At 48.3% G+C, this 21143-nt stretch overlaps 1 protein-coding gene across 3 annotated transcripts in view; it reads left to right on the top strand.

The window, feature by feature from the left end:
• Window positions 1-15052: 15052 nt before the first annotated feature.
• The window catches only part of MAEA (macrophage erythroblast attacher, E3 ubiquitin ligase), a 31044-nt gene continuing 24953 nt past the window's right edge, over window positions 15053-21143 (top strand). For all 3 annotated transcript variants that reach the window (XM_081240975.1, XM_081240974.1, XM_081240973.1), the window contains exon 1: window positions 15053-15164. In XM_081240975.1, the coding sequence (XP_081097101.1) occupies window positions 15096-15164 (69 nt within the window). In that variant the 5' untranslated portion in view covers window positions 15053-15095. The remainder of the gene's footprint in view (window positions 15165-21143) is intronic.

Genomic DNA, 21143 nt, shown 5'->3' with positions numbered 1-21143 from the left:
GCCCGGCTTCCGGGAGCCCCTGGTCTCCCCCAAGCGATGCTCAGCCTCCACGCCCCGTCTCCACTTCTCTCTGTGTCTCTCTCAGCCTCTTTCCATCTCTATCTCTGTGTCTCTGTGTCTCTCCCTCTCTCCTGTCTCTCCATTTCACAGGGGGCTTGAATTAACTCTTACTCAGGACTAGGGTCCTTTTTACCCCTCTGCTCTGGAGCTCAAGCGCATCTTGCTTTGCGGCTTGGTCAGGCCCCAGCCTGCCCCGCCCCCAGAGCCCCCTCCCCGTGCCCGGTCCTGTGCCAGGCCCTGCCGACGGTGCCCTCAGGAGCTGCAGAGTGAGGGGACCGGCAGGCAGCCCCCCGCAGGCAGGAGGGACCCTGGGTGCGGCCCTTGGGCCAGCAGCCCGAGGCGTTTCCAGGATGCGAAGGTGTGACTCACCTGAGCCCGAGGACCCGTCCCCCAGCCCCGCCCTCCCACAGCGCGCGGGCATCCGCGGAAAACACTGCTCCGGAGGTTTGTCCTAAATGTGCTTCCAGAACACAGAGGGGGCGGTGGCTTTGCATGGCCCAAAAGGAAGCGTCAGAGAGAAAACTGGGCGTGCGAACGCTGCTCCCACATCGACGAAGGTTAAGTGTACAAACACATAGATTTTAATAAGAGGTGTAAAATACAGAAAGATACACGTAGTGTGAAGACCTCTTCAGCCACACGTGCCCACGGGTTCCCACAGGCTCTGCTCCGAGAGCGTCTAGTGAACACAGATGGGCCAGAGACAAGCCGCCTCCCCCGAGATGGTTCTGTGACCTGTGATCCCGGAGGCCCGAGCACCTCCGCGTGGCTGGGCCCTCGGGTCACTTGACGCCAGGGCCACGCGGGGACCCGGCAGGAGGAGGGGACGGGGCGCAGTGGCGGCCGGGAATCCACTCACCTCTGTGTCCAGGGCCCAGATGCCGAGTCTTGCTGGCTCATAGCATCTGGATTAGCGGAAAAGTGCGGCCTTTCAACTTGACCTTAATTCTGCCAAGATCAGACACCCTCCTCACTCTGGACCCCAGTGCAACCCCGCAGGGTGAGCCAGGCTCGCCCGCAGACAACGGCCCCCCCCTCACCCAGCCACCGCCTGTGACACAGCCCTTCCCCCCACCCCCCTTTTTTTTTTTTGCGGTACGTGGGCCTCTCGCTGCTGTGGCCTCTCCCGTTGCGGAGCACAGGCTCCGGACGCGCAGGCTCAGCAGCCATGGCTCACGGGCCCAGCCGAGCGGCATGTGGGATCTTCCCGGGCCGGGGCATGAACCCGTGTTCCCTGCATCGGCAGGCGGACTCTCAACCACTGCGCCACCAGGGAAGCCCCAGACTTTCCCCTTTTATTCTACTTTTGTTGAGGCTAAACCTTCCAGAACCAATTTCCAAAAGCATGGCTGTGCCCCCGAATCAGGGGAGCCACGGGCGGGACGCTGTGGGCTGTGTGCTGTGGGCCCCCTGGGCGCCGGGCACAGCCGGCGTCCCAGAGGGAAGATCTGCCGGGGAAGCTGCATCCGAGGGCAACACAGCGACGCCTGGTCCTGGGGCAAGTACAGAGGAGGCTCCCCCCAGCCCCCCAGCCCTGACGTCTGTGTTACATGAGCACTACACACTCTGCTAAAGCGACAGGGGTAATAACGTCCCTCAAGTCCAGGGCGGTCACAAAACAGACGATAAGTGAAAAGCGTTTAAAAGAGGCAGTATCTTGGTTGCCTCAAAGAATGGGGTTGTGCAGCCCTGGGGCCCTCAGAGATGAAGGGGTGGCCATTCCCACGGAGCTGACCGGCCAGAGCACCAGCCACAAGGCCTGGCCAACCATCCACACAGCCACGTGACCAACGTGGTTCCAGAAGTTGGGGTTGGGGCATGATTCATCTTTATGGCAAGGGACACAAAGTAAATAACGTTTTTATACTAATGAAGGTTATTCAGAAAGGACCAAGTAATTCAAATGCAGTTTTATCTTCAAATACGTGGATTCCAAGAATGAATGCCGCAGATGAACTGCGAGGGTTTACGCGCTTCTGTGACATGCAAAACTGTGGGCTGAGTGTTTGCATCCCCAAACTCTTATGTTGACATCCTACCTCCTGTATTTGGAGGTAATTGGAAGTGGGGCCCCCGGGAAGGGCTTGGGTGCTGCGGGCAGCACCCCCAAGACCAGACCAGTGCCGTCTAAGAAGAGGGAGCGAGTTGGGACTTCCCTGGGGGTCCAGTGGCTAAGATGCCGCAGGGGGCCCGGGTTCAATGCCTGGTTGGGGTACTAAGATCCCACAAGCCGAAAAAAAAAAAGAAAGGAGGGAACGAGCATGGGAGGAAGTCTATTCACATTATCGTGGCAAAATGTAAGGTCAGGTCTGTGCAAGTCCACTTCCATGAAGCTTGAGGAAGCTGATTTATGGGGTGAAGGGTCGGGAGGGCAGCCCTCGGGGGCACAGATGGGGAGGGGCAGGGAGCCAGTACTCCCTGTGTGCCCAGTGTGTGCCCAGTGAGCACTGGGTACTGGTCTGTAGTTTCCTTGTAGTGTCTCTGTGCGGCTTTGGTTTAGGGTAATGCTGGCCTCAAAGAATGAGTTAGGAAGTGTTCCCCCCTCTTAAATTTTTTTGAAAAGTTTGAGAAGGATTTGTATTAGTTCCTCTTTAAATGTTTGGTAGAATTCACCAGTGAAGCCATCAGGTCCAGTTTCTTTGTTGAGAGGTTTATTATTGTTGTTATTACCGATTCAATCTCCTTACTAGTCATATTTCTATTCTTATTTTCTATTTCTTCATGATCCAGTCCTGGCAGGTATTGTATTTCCAGGAATTTGTCCATTTCACCTAAATTATCTAATTTGTTGGTGTACAGTTGTTCATAGTGCTCTCTTACAATCCTTTTTATTTCTGTAGCATTAGTTTTAATGTTTCCACTTTCATTTCTGATTTTAGTAATTTGAGCTATTTTTCTTTGTCCATCTAGATAAATTATGTTGATCTTTCCAAATAACCAACTTTTGGCTTTACTGATTTTCTCTATTGTTTTCCTATTCCTTATTTCATTTATTTCTGCTCTAATCTTTTTATATATAAATTTATTTATTTATTTATTTTTGGCTGAGTTGGGTCTTTGTTGCTGGGCATGGCCTTTCTCTAGTTGCGGTGAGTGGGGGCCACTCTTCGTTGCGGTGCGCGGGCTTCTCATTGCGGTGGCTTCTCTTATTGCAGAGCACAGGCTCTAGGTGTCTGGGCTTCAGCAGTTGTGGCTCGCGGGCTCTTGAGCGCAGGCTCAGTAGTTGTGGAGCACGGGCTTAGTTGCTCCATGGCATGTGGGATCTTCCCAGACCAGGGCTCGAACCTATGTCCCCTGCACTGGCAGGCAGATTCTTAACCACTGCACCACCAGGGAAGCCCTAATCTTTATGTTTTTCTTCCCTTCTGCTAGCTTTGGTCTAGTTTGTTCTTTCTCTAGTTCCTTAAGTTAGTGTGTGGATTTGAGATTTTTCTTGTTTTTTAATGTGTTTATAGCTATACATTTCCCCTAAACACCACTGTTGATGAGTCTATTACTTTTGGTAAGTAGTGTTTTCTTTTTTACTCATTTCGAGTTATTTTCTAATTTCCCTTTTGATTTATTCTTTGATCCATTGGTTCTTTAATTTCCACAAATTTAGGAATATTCCAATTTTCCTTGTGTTATTGATTTCTAACATCATCTTGTTGTGGTTGGAGGAGATACTTTTTTATGGTATCTAGTTTTTTAAATCTATTGAAACTTAATTTGTGGCTTAACATATGATCTATCCTGGAAAGTGTCTCAATGTGCACTTGAGAAGGATATGTATGTTGTTGTCATTGGGTGGGGTGTTCTGTGCACATCTGTTAGATCTGGTTGGTTTACTGTATTGCTTATGTCCTCTATTTCCTTATGTATCTTCTGTCTGGTTGTTCTATCCAATATTGTGAGTGGGGTTCTACAACTATTGCTTTAGAACTCTCTATTTCTCTCTTCAATTTTGTCAGTTTTTGCCTCATATTTTTTTATTGGAGTATAATTGCTTTACAATGTTGTGTTCATTTCTGCTGTACAAAGAAGTGAATCAGCTATATGTATACCTATATCCCCTCCCTCCCACCCCCCACCCCACGCATCTACGTTGCCACAGAGCACCGAGCTGAGCTTCCTGTGCTTTATAGCATATTCTTGCTAGCTATCTATTTTACGCATGGTAGTGTATATATGTCAATCCTAATCTCCCAATTCGTCCCACCCTCCCCTTCCCCCCGTGTCCACATGCCCATTCTCTACATCTCTATTCCTGCCCTGCAAATAAGTTCATCTGTACCATTTTTCTAGATGCCACATATATGCATTAATATATGATATTTGTTTTTCTCTTTCTGGCTTACTTCACTCTGTATGACAGACCTTAGTCCCATCCACATCTCTACAAATGACCCAATTTCATTCATTTTTATGGCTGAGTAATATTCCATTGTATATATGTACCACATCTTCTTTATCCATTCATCTGTTGTTGGACATTTAGGTTGTTTCCATGTCCTGGCTATTGTAAATAGTGCTGCAATGAACATTGGGGTACATGTGTAATTTTGAATTATGGTTTTCTCAAGGTATATGCCCAGTAGTGGGATTGCTGGGTCATATGGTAGCTCTATTTTTAGTTTTGTAAGGAACCTCCATACTGTTCTCTACAGTGGCTATATCAGTTTACATTCCCACCAACTGTACAAAAGGGTTCCCTTCTCTCCACACCCTCTCCAGCATTTATTGTTTGTAGATTTTTTGATGATGGCCACTCTGGTGTGAGGTGACGCCTTATTATAGTTTTGATTTGCATTTCTGTAATAATTAGTGATGTTGAGCATCTTTTCCTGTGCCTCTTGACCATCTGTATGTCTTCTTTGGTGAAATGTCTATTTAGGTCTTCCTCCCATTTTTTTATTGGGTTGTTTGTTTTTTTGATATTGAGCTCCATGAGCTGTTTATATATTTTAGATTAATCCTTTGTCAGTTGCTTCATTTGCAAATATTTTCTCCCATTCTGAGGGTTGTCTTTTTCTCTTGTTTATGGTTTCCTTTGTTGTGCAAAAGCTTTTTGTTTAATTAGGTCACATTTGTTTATTTTTGTTTTTATTTCCATTACTCTAGGAGGTGGGTCAAAAAAGATCTTGCTGTGGTTTATGTCAAAGAGTGTTTTTTCTATGTTTACCTCTAAGAATTTTATAGCGTCCAGTCTTACATTTAGGTCCTTAATCCATTTTGAGTTTATTTTTGTGTATGGTGTTAGGTAGTGTTCTAATTTCATTCTTTTACATGTAGTTGTCCAGTTTTTGCCTCATATAGTTTGATGTTCTGTCATTAGGTGTGTAAGTGTTTATATTTGTTATAAGTTCTTGCTGTATTGATCCTTTTATTAATATTTAATGTCCTTTTTGATTTAAAGTCTATTTTTTTCTGATATTAATATAGCCATCCCAGCTCTTTTTTGGTTACTGTTTGCAAGGAATATCTTTTCTATCTTTTCAATTTCAATCTAGTTGAGTCTTTGGATTTAAAGCAAGTCTCTTGCAGACAGTGTATAGTTGGAGCATGTGTTTTTATCCATTCTGCCAATCTGTCTTTTTATTAGAAAAATTAATTCATTTACATATAAAGTAATTACTGATAGGGAGGGACTTACATCTGTCATTGTGCTATTTGTTTTCTTATAGCTTTCCCTCCTCATTTCGTGCATCACTGTCTTTTTTTGTGTTTAGTTGATTTTTTTGTAGTGAAATGTTTAAATTCCATTCTCATTTCCTTTTGTATATATTCTATAGCTGTTTTATTTGTGGTTCCCATGGGGGTTACATTTAATACCCTAAAGCTATAACACTCTAATTTGAATTTCTACCAGGTTAACTTCAAGGACAACAAGACCTCTGCTCCTTTACAGCTCCATATCCACCCCTTTTGGTTGTTGATGTCACAAAATGACATTTTTGCACATTGTGTGCACAAAACATAAATTAAACATTCTTTTAAATGCATCATTCTCTTAAATTATGTAGAAAACAAGATTTGGAATTATAAATCAAAATTACAATAATACTAGTCTTTAAACTAATAATTTTTAAAATGTATTCATGTCAAATAATATAGAAAACAAACAGTGCAATAACAAGCCATTGTTTCAATAACACTAGCTTTTATAATTGCCCATGTATTTACCTTTCTGGAGATCTTTATTTCTCCATATGTTTTTTGTTTAGTGTCCTTTCATTTCACTTGCATGACTCCATTGAACATTTCTAGTGGTCATGACCTTCCACAGCTTGTTCATCTGGGAAGGTCTTATTTCTCCCTCACTTTTGAAGGAGTTTTGGCAGGTATAGTGTTCTTGATTGGCTCTTTTCTTCCTTTAGCACTTTTAACATGTCAGCCCACTGCTTTCTGGCCTCTAATTTCTTTCTTTTTTTTTTCAATTTACACACAAATGTTTATTTCTTCACATTTACTTTTTTAATTGAAGTATAGTTGATTTACAATGTTGTGTTAGTTTCTGGTGTACAGCAAAGTGAGTCAGTTATATGTATATACATACTCCTTTTCATATTCATTTTCATTATAGTTTATTACAGGATATTGAATATAGTTCCCTATGCTATACAGTAGGCCCTTGTTGTTTACCTATTTTATATATAGTAGTTTGTATCTGCTAATCCTAAACTCCTAATTTATCCCTCCCTCACTGCCTTTCCCATTTCGTAACCATAAGTTTGTTTTCTATATCTGTGAGTCTGTTTCTGTTTCCTAAATAAGTTCATTCGTGTCATATTTTAGATTCCACATATAAGTGATATCATATGGCGTTTGTCTTTCTCTTTCCAACTTACGTCACTTAGTATGATAATCTGAGTCCAACCACGCTGCTGCAGATGGCATTATTTCGTTCTTTTTTTATCACTGAGTAGTAGTCCGTTGTGTATATATACACCACATCTTCTTTATCCATTCATCTGTAGATAGACATTTAAGTTGTTTCCATATCTTGGCTACTGCTATGAACACTGGGGTCCATGTATCTTTTCAAGTTATAGTTTTCTCTGGATACATGCCCAGGAGTGGGATTGCTGGATCATATGGCAACTCTACTTTTAGCTTTTAAGGAACTTCCATACTGTTTTCCATAGTGACTGCACCAATTTACTTTCCCACAAATAGTGGAGGAGGGTTCCCTTTTCTCCACACCCTCTCCAGCATTTATTATTTGTAGACTTTTTGAGGATGGCCATTCTGACTGTGAGGTGTGAGGTGATACCTCATGGTAGTTTTGATTTGCATTTCTCTGATAATTAGCAGTGTTGAGCATCATTTCATGTGCCTGTTGGCCATCTGTATATCTTTTTTGGAGAAATGTCTATTTAGGTCTTATGCCCATTTTTTGATTGGGTTGTTTGGCTTTTTGTTATTGAGTTGTATGAGCTGTTTGTATATTTTGGAAATTAAGCCCTTATTGGTTGCATCCTTTGCAAATATTTTCTCCCATTCTGTAGGTTGCCTTTTCAGTTTGTTTATGGTTTCCTTTGCTGTGCAAATGCTTCTAGGTTTGATTAGGTCCCACTTGTTATTTTTGCTTTTATTTCTATTGCCTTGGGAGAGTGACCTAAGGAAACATAAATTCTCTGATTTATGTTAGAGAATGTTTTCTGGCATCTAAAATTTCTGATAAGAAATCTGTTGATAATCTCATTCAGGATTGTGTATGATGATTTGCTTCTCACTTGGTGCTTCCAAGATTCTCTGTCTTTGTCTTTTGAAAGTTTGATTATAGTGTGTCTCAGTGTGGGTTTCTTTGAGTTCATCTTACTTGGATTTTGTTGAGCTTCTTGGATATTTATATTCATGTCTTTAATCAAATTTGGGAAGTGTTCAGCCATTATTTCTTCAAATATTCTCCCTGCCCTTTTTTCTCTCTCTTCTCCTCCTGGGACTCCCACAATGTGAATGTTGCTCTGTTTGATGGTGTCCCACATGTCCCTTAGGCTCTGTTCACTTTTCTTCAATCTTTTTCTTTCTGTCCCCCAGACTCACTAATTTCCATTGTCTTATCTTCAAGTTCACTGATTCTTTCTTCTGCCAGCTCAAATCTGCCTTTGAATCCATGTGTTGAATTTTTATTTTAGTTATTGTATTTTTCAGCTCCAGAATATCTTTTTGGTTTCTTTTTTAGGTTTTCTATGTCTTTATTCATATTTCTATTTTATTTGTACATTGCTGTCTTGACTTTCTCCACAGCTTCTTTCAGTTCTTTGAGGATCTTTAAGGTGGTTGTTTTAAAGTCTTCGTCTAGAAGATCTACCGTCAGGTCTTTTCATTGGTAGTTTATGTTGATTTATTTTTTCCTTTGAATAAGCAATACTTTCCTGTTTCTCTGTGTGCCTTGTGATTTGTTGTTGTTGTTGAACACTTAACACTGGACATTTGAATCTAATAATGTGATAACTCTGGAAATCAGATTATCCCCCTTCCCTTGGGTTTGCTGCTTTGTGTTATTGTTGTTGTTTATCATTATAGGCTGTCTCTGTGCTGAGGATAAGCCTAAGGTATAAACTTAAGGTCTTCTCAGATCATTTCTGAGCCTTTCCCTGGGCATGCATGGTCACTTTCTGATTTTCCCCATATATGCATTTGTTTTTGAATGTCTGGGTCCCAAAAAAGGAAAAAGAAAAAAGTGAACAGGGATGAAGGCTGCCAGCCTTTTAAAGCCCCTGGAAGTCACTTCAGCTGGAGGGGGAGGGTCTTGCAACAATGAGGGAGGTGCAACAAGGGCCACCAACCTGTTCATCTGCACCTCTGTGATCAGAAACAGCAATCAGTGATCAGAGCACAGATCCCCAATATCTGCACAGGGTCTTTTTTCCCCACCCTAGTTTCCCCAAGCTGTGTGTAGGCTGCTCCAGAAACACATGCACAGCTGTCTTCCATGAGCATAGGGGGTCCAGTGTAGGTAGCTGCTACTGTGTTAAGAACTAAAATTGACCAAGATTAACCACAATTTACCATCCAAGGCTTTTCCTGGATATTTCAAGCCTTCAACAGACTCCAGAGTACCCAGACGGTTACGGGGAAGATTCTGCCCCTGCATTTATTGTCCAGGTGGGAGATGGAGTCTCACCTCACAGGTGCTTCCTACTCTGCCATCTTCCCTGAATCCTCTCTTTAAAAAGTACTTGTTATAAGGACCCTATAAATAACATGAACACCCACTAAAATGTGGGATGTGTCACACCTCTGTGTGTGTGTGTGTGTATATTTAAAAGAATTATTTCTTATTGATCACACAGTAGTTACAAGAATGTCAGACATAATGACTTATGCAATCTAAACAAGACAGACCAATTAAAATTTTCCATAGTGGGAAAATATACATATTGAAACTTAGCCATATGTGTAGACAGATGCCTGCAGCAAGAGTAGGTGATGGGAGGTTAGGGTTGAAGGACCGTGTGCAGTAAGATTGCTTCCCCTCCATCATAGTAAATACCTTCTGTTAACACATAGATATTCCACAAACATCTGAATACACAGGAGTAAAGTATGACCTGTCACATGTGCAAAGTGTTCTCACTATGCTGTTTCTGTGATACTCCCACAAAAATAGTAAATAGTGAACCCCGTGCAGGTAGGAGGAAGCATCAATCATTTATCCCAGGTTGGACTTGGAGGGTGTTTAACTGAACATTAATATTTGTAAAGAGCCTATTTCTCCTTTTGCTCTGTCTTTTTCACTATTGACATGCACAATTGACAACCAGTTGATGGTTGTTTGACCTAAAGGTGATAACTGAAATACTCTTAAAAACATAAGAATTTTTTTTTTTTTTTTTTGCAGTATGTGGGCCTCTCACTGTTGTGGCCTCTCCCGCTGTGGAGCACAGGCTCTGGACGCGCAGGCTCAGCGGCCATGGCTCACAGGCCCAGCAGCTCCGCGGCATGTGGGATTCTCCCGGACCGGGGCACGAACCCGTGTCCCCTGCATTGGCAGGCGGACCCCCAACCACCGCGCCACCAGGGAAGCCCAAAACATAAGAATTTTAATAACATATTTTAGTCACCCAGTTAACAAAAAACGTGGATCATCTATAGCTTTAGATCAAAAGGTAGTGGGAGTGCATCTGAACATCAGTGCTTTTAGGTTCAGTGTTCTGTAGTTCCTACCATTGTCCTAATGAATGAAACTAACACAACTTTATCAAAGCAGGAACTAGTTTGAACTCTTCGATAAGAGAAAATCCAAAACAGAAGAAATGTCACTCAATTTTTTCTCTGGGCCTTTTAAGAAAGCAGGCCAATTTATAAATTATTCAAGGTTCCTGTTGAGCAGTGGCGTTTTTCTGTGTGTAACTGTCTAGAGAACAAACCCCAAAGAACCCCCTAATGTTGTGACAGTGTTGACCCGGCCTTCACTCATTAGGAATAAGGAACCTTGAAGAGCAGTTCAAAGTGTTCTCATACACCCCCATTCACCCTGCTTTTTTGCCAGCTATTATGGCCAATGTGTTTGGGGGGCAGGCATGTTCAACAAATTAGGCTTAAAGACCTCTGGTTGAGTAGAAACCCTTCTAGAAAGAGTTGGCCATGATTTGAAGCTATACTATAAAGCTATAGTAATTAAAACAACATGGTCCTGGCATAAAAATAGACACATAGACCAATGGAACAGAATAGAGAGCCCAGAATTAAACCCCTGCATATACAGTCAACTAATATTTGATAAGGAGCCAGGAACATCCAGTGGGGAAAGGATAGTCTCCTCAACAAACAGTGCTGGGAAAACTGGAAAACCACATGCAGACCATGATATTGGACTCCTGTCTTACACCACTCAAAAATGTTAACTCAAAATGCATCAGATGTAAATGTAAGACCCAAAACCCTAAAATTCTTAGTAGAAAACATAGGGAAGAAACTCCTTGACATTGGTTTGGGCAATGATTTTTTTTTTTTTTTTTGGTATGGCACCAGAACCACAGACAACAGTGGAAAAAAACCAACAAGTGGGACTATATCAAACTTAAAGTTTCTGCACAGCAAAGGAAGCATAAACAAAATGAAAAGGCAACCTATGGACTGGGAGGAAATATTTGCAAAACATAGATAAGGGGTTAATATCCAAAATCTATTAAAAAAATTAATACCACTCAATAACAAAACAAAAAACCCATTTAAATTGGACAAGAAAGACTAAACAGGCATTTTTGCAAAGAAGACACCCAAATGACCAACAGATACATGAAAAGATGCTCAACATCACTAATTATCATGGAAATGCAAATCAAAAGCACAATTAGATATCACCTCACACCTGTTAGAATGGCTCTTATGAAAAAGATAAAAGATCACAAGTGTTGGTGAGGATGTGGAGAAAAGGGAAACCTTGTGCAACAGGCTTTCTCTAGTTGCATCGAGCAGGGGCTACTCTTTGTTGTGGTGTGTGGGCTTCTCATTGCAGTGGCTTCTCTTGTTGCAGAGCATGGGCTCTAGGGGCGTGGGCTTCTGTAGTTGTGGCACATGGGCTCTAGAGCGCAGGCTCAGTAGTTGTGGTTCATGGGCTTAGCTGCTCTGTGGCATGTGGGATCTTCCCAGACCAGGGATCGAACCTGTATCCCCTTCATTGGAAGGCGGATTCTTAACCACAGTGCCACCAGGGAAGTCCCCAGAGTATTTTATTTTTATACTTCTGAAATTTGTAAACAAGTCAGCCTAGGTTAAACAATAGTTTTCCAAAGCTGCATGTGCTCATTTCATACTGTTGAAGTGAAGAGTTTTTCTGCTTGAAGTACAAAAACAATTTCCTAAAGCTCCTAAGCAGGAACACTACTGTTCTTATGATCTGTGATTAGATGAACTGATCAATTTCAGTTGGTAACATCCCTTTTTTCCCTTGGCAAGTGTTTAACAAATTCTAGAACAGATGCATTTTTCCAGGCTTACACCAACAATTTCATTCCAAATGTCTCCTGAGGGGCATGTACCATACACAGGAATCCATCCCTATCCTTCTCACTTTCATACACTCCAGAAATTAGCGTGGACAAGCTCACCATTCTGTGTCTGTTCACCAGCAGGAACAGGGTGTCAGAAGTGGGATCTGAAGGCATCAAATCCCGAGAGGCAATGGCCCCCAGAATTGAACAAGGTACTCACACTGAGCCCCTTGTGCTCATCACTTCCATGAATTGCCACCTGCTTTCATTTTGGTGAATCTCTTCTTAGACTTCAAGCTTTGCTCTTTTTGCGTTTTGAGCTCTCCAACTTCATTTGGGATCTGGAAAGTCTTTGTCGTTTCAGGGGGAAAGTTTTGTCCATTCCAGTTCAAGACTTTATCTTTGGTGAGTACTCAGTTGTTGTCTGGAGCATGGAGTGACAAGATTCTTTCTGGGGGATTGAGCTGTGATCTAGGAATTCGTTTTATTCCTTTTGGAATCTGGGCTAGGACTCTAGCAACTTTATTGGGTTTCCAGGAGAACTAAGGGAAATGGGATCCCAGTCACCTAAATGTTTTGAGGGCAGCCCTCCTTCATGGACTCCAGCCAGTTTCATGTTTAAAAACTATGGATCCGGGCTTCCCTCATGGCACAGTGGTTAAGAATTCACCTGCCAATGCAGGGGATATGGGTTCGAGCCCTGGTCTAGGAAGATCCCACATGCCATGGAGCAACTAAGCCCATGCGTCACAGCTACTGAGCCTGCGCTCTACAGCCAGCGAGCCACAACCACTGAGCCCACATGCCACAACTACTGAAGCCCACATGCCCTAGAGCCCGTGCTTCACAACAAGAGAAGCCGCCACAATGAGAAGCCCGTGCACCACAACGAAGAGTAGCCCCTGCTCCCTGCAACTAGAGAAAGCCCGCATGCAGCAACAAAGACCCAACGCAGCCAAAAATTAATTAATTAATTAATAATTTAAAAAATACTATGGATCCCCCACATGCACATTTTTAGCTAAGTGGACTGAACAAACCAAAAGTAATCTGGAATTACAGTGGCCATTATGGGGAACGTTCAATCTCCCTAAACTTGTTTTTCTTAAGATTAAATTGGAGGACTGTGGTTCTAAAATTAAACAAAATGAATGGCATATTTGTTTTCACTGGTAACTGGAAGCTTCCAAACATGCACAAAACTGTAAAATTGCCTCTTTGCAAGATACCATTTCTAAATTGGCTGAAACAACCAAAAAAAAAAAAAAAGTAAAGAAAAAAAGGAGAACAAAATGGCTTACAAAGTCTTGTGCTTCTTGTGTCCCTGCCCTGCCCCTAATTTGTTTGTCTCAGGTAGGGTCTTGTGTGTCTTCCCACTCCCTTTGCCTCAGACTCTGCCCCTAGAAACCATCTTGTGCTCAGGCCCTGCCCCCAACACCACCTTCCTCTCTCCTCCTCCATGAAAACCTGCCTCTTTAAAATGAGAGCCTCTGAAGATCCAAATGCTAACCCTAATTACTGGTTTTAAGTTAACTGGGGCAAACCACTAGGTGAGGAGATCCTGACTCTTGATCAGTGATGCTTTCAAGGAAAGATCTTGAGCAAAAGGGGAAAATGTAGAATTAATTAAGGAGCATTCCTCTAACCTTTGGAGTCAGGACAGGTCCGAAGAGGGTGCTCTCACACCCACCATGCATGTCAATTATCCCAAACAGGAAGATGCCTCTGCCTACTATCCAGCAGGAAGAAAAAAACTTCCCTTCAACCCCACCCCCCAGCAGCCCAGCCAATCAGAGACTGCAGTAGTTCAGCCAATGGGAAGCCTCCATGCTTTGCCCCGCCCCCAGCTCTTCCAATGGACTCTTCCGTTATCACAGCCCCTCCCAACTCCTCGTTTTCCCTGTAAAAGCAAGTCCCCATTTCTTGTTCTCTGGGTTTGCCTGTGGTCTGTCCTTGTTTGCATATTCAGAATCGAAGTTCCTCCACTATTCCTGAGTAAACTCACTTTTGTTGGTGAAATAACTGGCTGTCATATTATTACAGTTGACAGAGGCTTGAGCTTAGCCTTGAGCTGCACAGGCTCTGATTGCCTTGATGCTGTTACTCTGGTTGATGTGATCAGGTTCCAGGAACTTGGTTTTATCCAGGACAGGAAGCTTCTCATCCTCCCGTGGTTCTGTTATTGCCATGATTCTGCTAGAATGCTGCAGGGCATGGGGGCTGGTGGAGGTGAGGGTAGAGTCCGAGTGGCTCCCATTGCGACAGTGGCTTTCTTGTGTCACCTTAGGTGATTTTTTCAATGCTCAACTTAATATTTCTTTTAAAAATCGTTTCAGAAATGAGTGTGAGATGTGGCTTAATTTGAAAGTCTTCTCTTAACTAGTGAAACCTAATTTAATTTCTATTTTTAAAAGGAATAAAAGGGAATAAGAATGTGAAGTGGTTGAAAGGAAACTAGAGTCGGTGCGGATGCCAGGGATGCTGGATGCTCTCCCCGCACCGGGTCCTTGTTACACTGTGGGAGCCTCTTTCCTTAACCAGTTCAGTTCTCCTCCTCCCCAGCGGGAACCTGCGGCTCCGTGTCAGGCTCCAGACGCATTCCTCTGCGGAGAGGGGCCCATGGAAAGTAGCCGGCTGACAGGCACCTGTGGCCTGCAGAGATTCTGGCCACGACTACCACGCGGGGTCACTGCAAGGAGGGGTCCTAATCAGGAGGGAGGGGTCACTGCCTCCAGGGGCCGCCCCACGCGAGCCCAGTCACCCCCATAGCCGCGCTCCTCGCAGAACCCCGGCCCTCGACCCCCGGGGGAGCTCTGGGAAGGCAGCACTGGGGCTAGGGCAGCAAGCGAGCGACGGGTGGAGAGAAGCCGCCCCGCCCCGCCTCAAGTTCAAGGGGAGACCACGCCCAGCCATGCTTCCCTCTGATTGACTGAACGAGAGAAAGGCTGGCGATGATTGGGTGGAGCGGACGCCTCTCGGCGCCCATTCTCCGCCACGGGGCGGGGGCGGACGTGATTGGTGCAGGCATCGGCCCGCCCCGCCCCTCGACGTCACTACCCGGCGTGCCGCGCGCCGCGCTTCCGCTCCGCCCGCTAATGTTTTGGCCGGTCCAAGATGGCGGTACAAGAGTCCGCGGCTCAGCTCTCCATGACCCTGAAGGTGCAGGAGTACCCGACCCTCAAGGTGGGGTCTGCGGCCGGGGAACGCCCGCGCCTGGCCGGGCGGCCTCTGGGGGGAGGGGGAGGGGCGGGGCGAAGGCCGGGGCGCGGCATGGGGCGCCGGGCGGAGGCCGGGGGTCTGGGGGCCGGACTTCCCCGGGGCCGGGGGTCTGGGGGCTGGGCTCCCCGGGGGCCGGAGTCTGGCGGCCGGGCTCCCCAGGGGCTGGGGGCCCGTCTCTCTGGGGTCCGGGGCTGGCGGCCGGGCTCCCCGGGGGTAGGGGACCTGAGGGCCGGGCGGGTGTGGCGTGTGGCTATCCATGCTCCCGCCTGCCTTCGTGACAGGGCGGGGAGCGCGTCTGCCTGGCGCCCCGCTTCTCCCTCCGGAGCCCGATTGTGGCCCCTTCGTCCTATAATACCGTGAACTGCATCAGCGACAGTCCTGGTCGTAGACAGGCTGGTGACTTTGGAGGCTGGGGTCTCAGGGCTGTGGGGTCGCGGGCGCCCAGCCAGAGTGCCCACCGTGACTGGCGGTTGGTGTCCAGCTATCCTCCCGGAAGCTCGTGTCAGACGGTGTTGATGGATGGCTTCCAGCCTCTAATTAGGGAACCTGTGAGGAAAGACCTCACGACCCAATGGGAACCCATTTGCGGGGCGTCACCAAACCTGAAATACAGCCTTTGCCACTCGGTCGCCAGTTGGGTGACCTTGGATGGTCACTGAGGCAAGTCGACTTACGCTGGGATGAAATCGGTGTTCCCGGGAGAGGGGTCGGTGCTAGTTCTTGCCTAGTTAGTAGAGGATTCAATGGTGATTGACTACAGTGAAGCACCTGAGAATAAATTCCTTCAACGCTCAAGGTTATAACATTCCCAGGAGAGCTGCGGCCTGAGCCTACGTGCGTCTGAATTCCTTTCCCGGGGGCCACGTCGCATCTCTCCTCCCGGAGGACCCAGCATCCCTGTCCACGTCAGTGGTGACAGAGGGTGGGTGCGGTGTGGCCAGGTTGCTGTGAGCTCTGTGTTCACTTCCTGGGAGACCTCGGGAGGGTCCTCAACGCCTCTGAGGTTGTTTACTCCTGTCAGACGAGCGCGCCTGGGTGGGCTCAGGGTGAAGAGAGGGCTCTGGCTGTGGGAAGGTAGCTGAAGGGAAGGCAGGGAAGTGCTGCTGGCCTGAGCCAGATGCCTGTTTGCTGGACCGCAGGTGTAGGGCGTGCTGTTTTGACACTCCACTCCCGCAAGACCCTACGGCTCATAGGCCACGATTCTCTGCTGCCCGAGGCACCCGACCAAAACAAAGGGGCGTGAGTGGGAACCGCTGACTGTGAGCTTTGGTCTCAGCCCCTGCCAGGCCTGCCGCTTGACGGACAGACAAGAAGGTTCAGAGATGAAAACTGTGGTGGTGAATGTGGGGAACACCAGACAGGCAGGATCCCTCCTGCGAGTCCTCCTCTCTCATTTCATAATCGTGAACGGAGTTGCAGACTTATCAAACAGGCTTTGATTAATGTAGTTAGGCAGATACTCCTAGAGGTAAAGGATTTTGTTTTTGTTTTTGTTTTTTGTTTTGGCTGCATTGGGTCTTCGTTGCTGCGCGTGGGCTTTCTCTAGTTGCAGCGAGTGGGGGCTACTCTTTATTGCGGTGGCTTCTCTTGTTGCACAGCACAGGCTCCAGGCACGCGGGCTCAGTAGTTGTGGCTCGCAGGCTCAGTAGTTGTGGCTCATGGACTTAGTTGCTCCGCAGCATGTGGGATCTTCCCGGACCAGGGCTCGAACCCGTGTCCCCTGGGTTGGCAGGCGGATTCTTAACCACTGCATCACCAGGGAAGTCCCAAGAAATATTATAGTATCATTTCAAGTGAGCTTGCCAAATAAAGACATTTTACTTCTTTTCTGGAATGATTTTAAAAAGTAGAATTTTTGCAAGGTACTCTCTCCGTTTTCCTTCACAGATTATTTAGATCCCACAGGATAATTCCTCTGTTCTCTTGACACGTGTGTCACTGCTGAGTTAACATTTTTATCAGGAGTAATTCCTACTGGATAATGAGGAAGTTTCACCAGGAACATGGGAAGAGCTGTTGGCTCTGTGAGCTGTGCTCTTCATGGTCTGGAGGGAGTCCAGAGGCAGGGGGTGTGGGGAGAGGGGGCGGGGGGACAGGGCCGGGGGCAGGGGGTGAGGGCTGAGGGTGGGCGTTCTGGAAGGCGTAGGTTGTGCTTCTCTAGTCTGAAGGCAGCTTCTCCTGCAGGGTAGCAGGGACGAGCATGCAGCGGGCAAGTCCCCTTCACACAGGATGGGGACTCCTCCCTGTTGGAGGGCTGGGCAGCCTCGTCACAGCCTCAGGGCTGGTAAGCTCTTCTGCTCTTCTCTCCTGGCAGAGTGGCCAGAGGGTGGAGCGGCCCTCAGCTGCGGCTCCCGGTGCGCTCTAACTGGGCCTTCTCCTCCCGGAGCCCCTGCTCCCCCCGGGGCGGGGCGGGATGGGGACTGGCCCAAGCCTGTGGACGTTTGGATGCGTCTTGGCGACGGGAGCTGTAGGATGCTGAACAGCAGCCCCGGCCTTGGCCCCCAGATGCTAGGAGCACGCCTCTGGTGCCTCTAGCTTTGCCGCTTGTCCTGGGCCCGGGGCGCAGGTGGTCCCCATGAGAACCACTGGTCTGTACCTTGCTGTGGGGAACTCGTTCTTACTGCACCGGGCGTGTCCAGGCGCCTTGTGCTCCGGCCCTAGCTGGCACCTTTCCCTGCAGTGTGTTGGGTTGTGGGTCGTGCCCCTCAGGCCTCAGGGAAGGAGAAGTGGAAACTCGAGTGCATGACCCACCATCGTCAACCGGAAACCCTGTTCTAAGTATGTTTTTAGAAGTTTTTTCTCATTATAAAAGCAATTTGTGTTTATTCTCCAAATTACTTTGCTAATTATCCCATTAGTTTTTGGAGTTTTTACTTCTGTTTTTTTCCTTTGGACAGCTGAAGGAAAATCATATTTTGGAGGCCTTCTTTTCACCGTCCAGATCAGGTGGGAGTTCGCTCAGCCCAGGGGAGGGACCTGGCATTGTAGCTGGAAACCTGCTTTGGACCCTGACTCCTCCCCCTGAGCTCACCTGGGCCCACCTCTGGGAGCCTCATCCTGGCTCCCCAGCCCCTCTCCCAGCTGTCCCCTCCTCGTCACATGTGACAGGCTGGGAGTGTGGCCGTTGCTCCCAGCTGGGCCTGGAGGCAGATTCTCCTGTGTCTTTGAAAAAATCTGCTGCTTTTAATGTGGTGACGGTCTTGTAGACCAAGTACTGCCCTGCAATTTCAAACCCTGGCTTTGTACTTGTAGAGAGTTTGTGTGCCAGTTACATGCTAAAGTTATAACTTTCAGTGCGGTTTTACAAACTTGGTCTCAGCTGGGCTTGGGGGATCACGTGTTCTCAAGTTTGAGAAACGCTGGTAGCATAAAGTGTTTGGGCTTTTGAGACAAGTATCTGATTATGCTGTGTCCCGGGTGGTGGCCGTGGCTGGGGCCTAACTTCTTTTTACTTTAGGTTTTGTGATTTCCCGAGTGAGCCAGTCCCTCCCTCAGACTCTGGCCATCTCTGGTCCGCAGCTGCATGCATCATGATTGCCTTCTTCTCAGGCTGCAACCTCATCACACCTTCAGGGCAGTGTTTGTTCTCAGCTGAAAGAGCCCGCACGTGGCCTTGGCTTCCAGAGCCCCACACACCCAGAGCTCGGCTGCGTGCCCCTCTCTGAAGTGTGTGCCTGCCCCGCGCGTCCTCCTGGCTTCGCGCTCCCCTCTCTCTCACTGTCGCTGGAGGGATGTTTGACCACACAAAGGCAACCTGGTGGCGTGTCCTGTCCTTGCATCCTCTGCGCCGGGCCCTCCCAGAGAGACGTGGGTTGACGTGAGGGGTCCCTGCTCGCTGCTTGTGTTTTTAAGTATTGTTAGTGTTTTAAACAGATTTTAAGTCTGGAAAAGAAAGGGCTTTCTAATCTCCATTTCTCTGTAAGGGGTGGGCTGTTAGAGCCGGCGCTGACCCCCAGCCCTGGGCGGGTGGTGGCAGAGCTGGTGGGGGAGCCGTGTGGCTGCCACACACGCCTCGGGCCCCTGGCTTCCGGCCGGGTCTGTAACAACCATGATCACTGAGCACGTGACAACTGCGCTCTTGGAACTCTCAGAACAAACCCAGGAGAGGGGGTCCCCGATGGTGCACGACAGCGGGGCGGCCTGATGGAGAGACGGGTGAGGCCCCGTCCTGGTCACACGCTTGGTGGCAGGAGGCATTAAACGAGGGACACAGGGTTTCAGCGCACTGGTTCGGGGGTGGCCAGGGAGGCGTGTTTCGGGGAGGAGCCATGTGGGCTGAGTTTTAAGTCTTGGCAACCCTGACACGGAATGCTCACGCTCCCACTGGAGCGAGGCAGCTTGGACGTCCCCAGAGCCCTGCAAAGAGGGCAGGGGCCACTGAGTGCCCAGCTGGCGACACGGGCCGGGGGGGCGGGGCGGGAAGATGGGCCGGGAAGAGGCCTCAGGCAGGCTGAGGTGGGATGTTTGATGCTGACCTGAACCTGGCCAAACAGTTTCCGCCGGGGTAACAGTTGGTTATTTTCAGGTGTACGTTTTTTACAACCTTTTGAAAACTAGAATTATTCACTGTTTCAATCACTACTAACCAATAGTTAACAACTAAATATTGCTGAGTAGTTTGATAACTGGACTAGCGCGCAGAATGTGGCCGAGGGGAGAAAACCCCCAGCTGGGTCGATGGCCTCACTGTCCACAGAGCCAGCCTTCCCCTGCCACCACATGCAGCCCCTGGGGCCTGGCCTCGTCCCCTTTCCCATCATGACAGCGGCCTCCCTGCCCTGCCCCATCTGAGCCAGACCTCCCCCGGCTCCCCGCCCCATCCTGTGTCCCTCCCAGGTCTCTGCACATGGGAGCCGGCATCCTAGCGCTCCACCAGCTGGCTGGGCCAGGGCACTGTTGATGTGTCGTTGCCCATGTGGCCCCAGGCCACCGCCCTGAGCCGGATCCGGCCCTGTGGCACCTGCGCTCTGGCCCTCGCCCTGGTGTTTTCTTTCTGGCTTCGGTCACCCTCTGGCGCTTTTTCTGTCAGATGCCCCCTTGGGACGCTGGTCCTCAGTGAGGGGCCATGTCTGGGTGGTTGTTGCCCTCCCAGCGCCTGGAAGAGCTGGCCCGTGGGGGGCACTGGCGGTAGCTGTTGGCCGAGCGAGCGTCTCCTCTGTCTGGGGGGAAATCCCTTAAACATTCACATCCAGGTGTGGCAGCCTTCGGAGTTTCCTTTCTCACCCCCCCACCCCGGCCCGCACCCCTCTCTCCTTCCTTCGCGGCTCAGCTGCTGGGGAGGAGTGTCTGCACCCTGCCCCTCTGTCCACTCATGGTGTGCATGCTGTGACCTTCTAGGTGACAAGTGGACAGCACCCTCGGGGCACCCCCTTTGAGATGGCCACCTCCCGGTCTCATGAGCGGTCTCCAGGCTGGTTTTGCCCCATCACTCCCTGGCAGGCTTCTGGCCAGGGTCTCCAGGTGACCCCATGGTGCTGCCTGAGCCCCTGACAGCGTCTGGTGCCCGCCCCAACCTCTTACCACGTGTGCCACAGGCTGCCCTTCCTTCCCGGCGTAGGGTCCCAGGTGGCTCCCGTGACGCCACCCACGCCTGGCTCCTCGCAGGCTCACAGCCGCCCCTCATCCTCCTTGTTGGGACTGCTCGCTGCCTTGGTGACCTTGTTTGAGGACCCCCGTGTGTACCGATGACTCCCAGCTGGATCCCCTCGCCAGCACCAGAGCCTTGGACCCGGGAGCCTGTCAGACGTCCCCTCTTGGGTCTGTAAGGTGTCTCAGCATGTGGAAGTCTGAACTCGTTGTCTTACCCAACTCCTCCGCAAACCCGCTCCCCCATCTTCCTGGTCTCAGTGGGGGACAGCGCTTCCATCCCATTTGGCTCAGGCTGGAACCTTGGAGCCAGCCTTGACCCCTCCGTTCTCAGAGCTCACATCCAGCCTGTCCTCA

The sequence above is a fragment of the Mesoplodon bidens genome (genome assembly GCF_964165515.1).
Source record: "Mesoplodon bidens genome assembly, chromosome: 1".
In the NCBI taxonomy this organism is placed as follows: domain Eukaryota; kingdom Metazoa; phylum Chordata; class Mammalia; order Artiodactyla; family Ziphiidae; genus Mesoplodon; species Mesoplodon bidens.
This window is presented reverse-complemented; position numbering and strand designations above follow the sequence as displayed.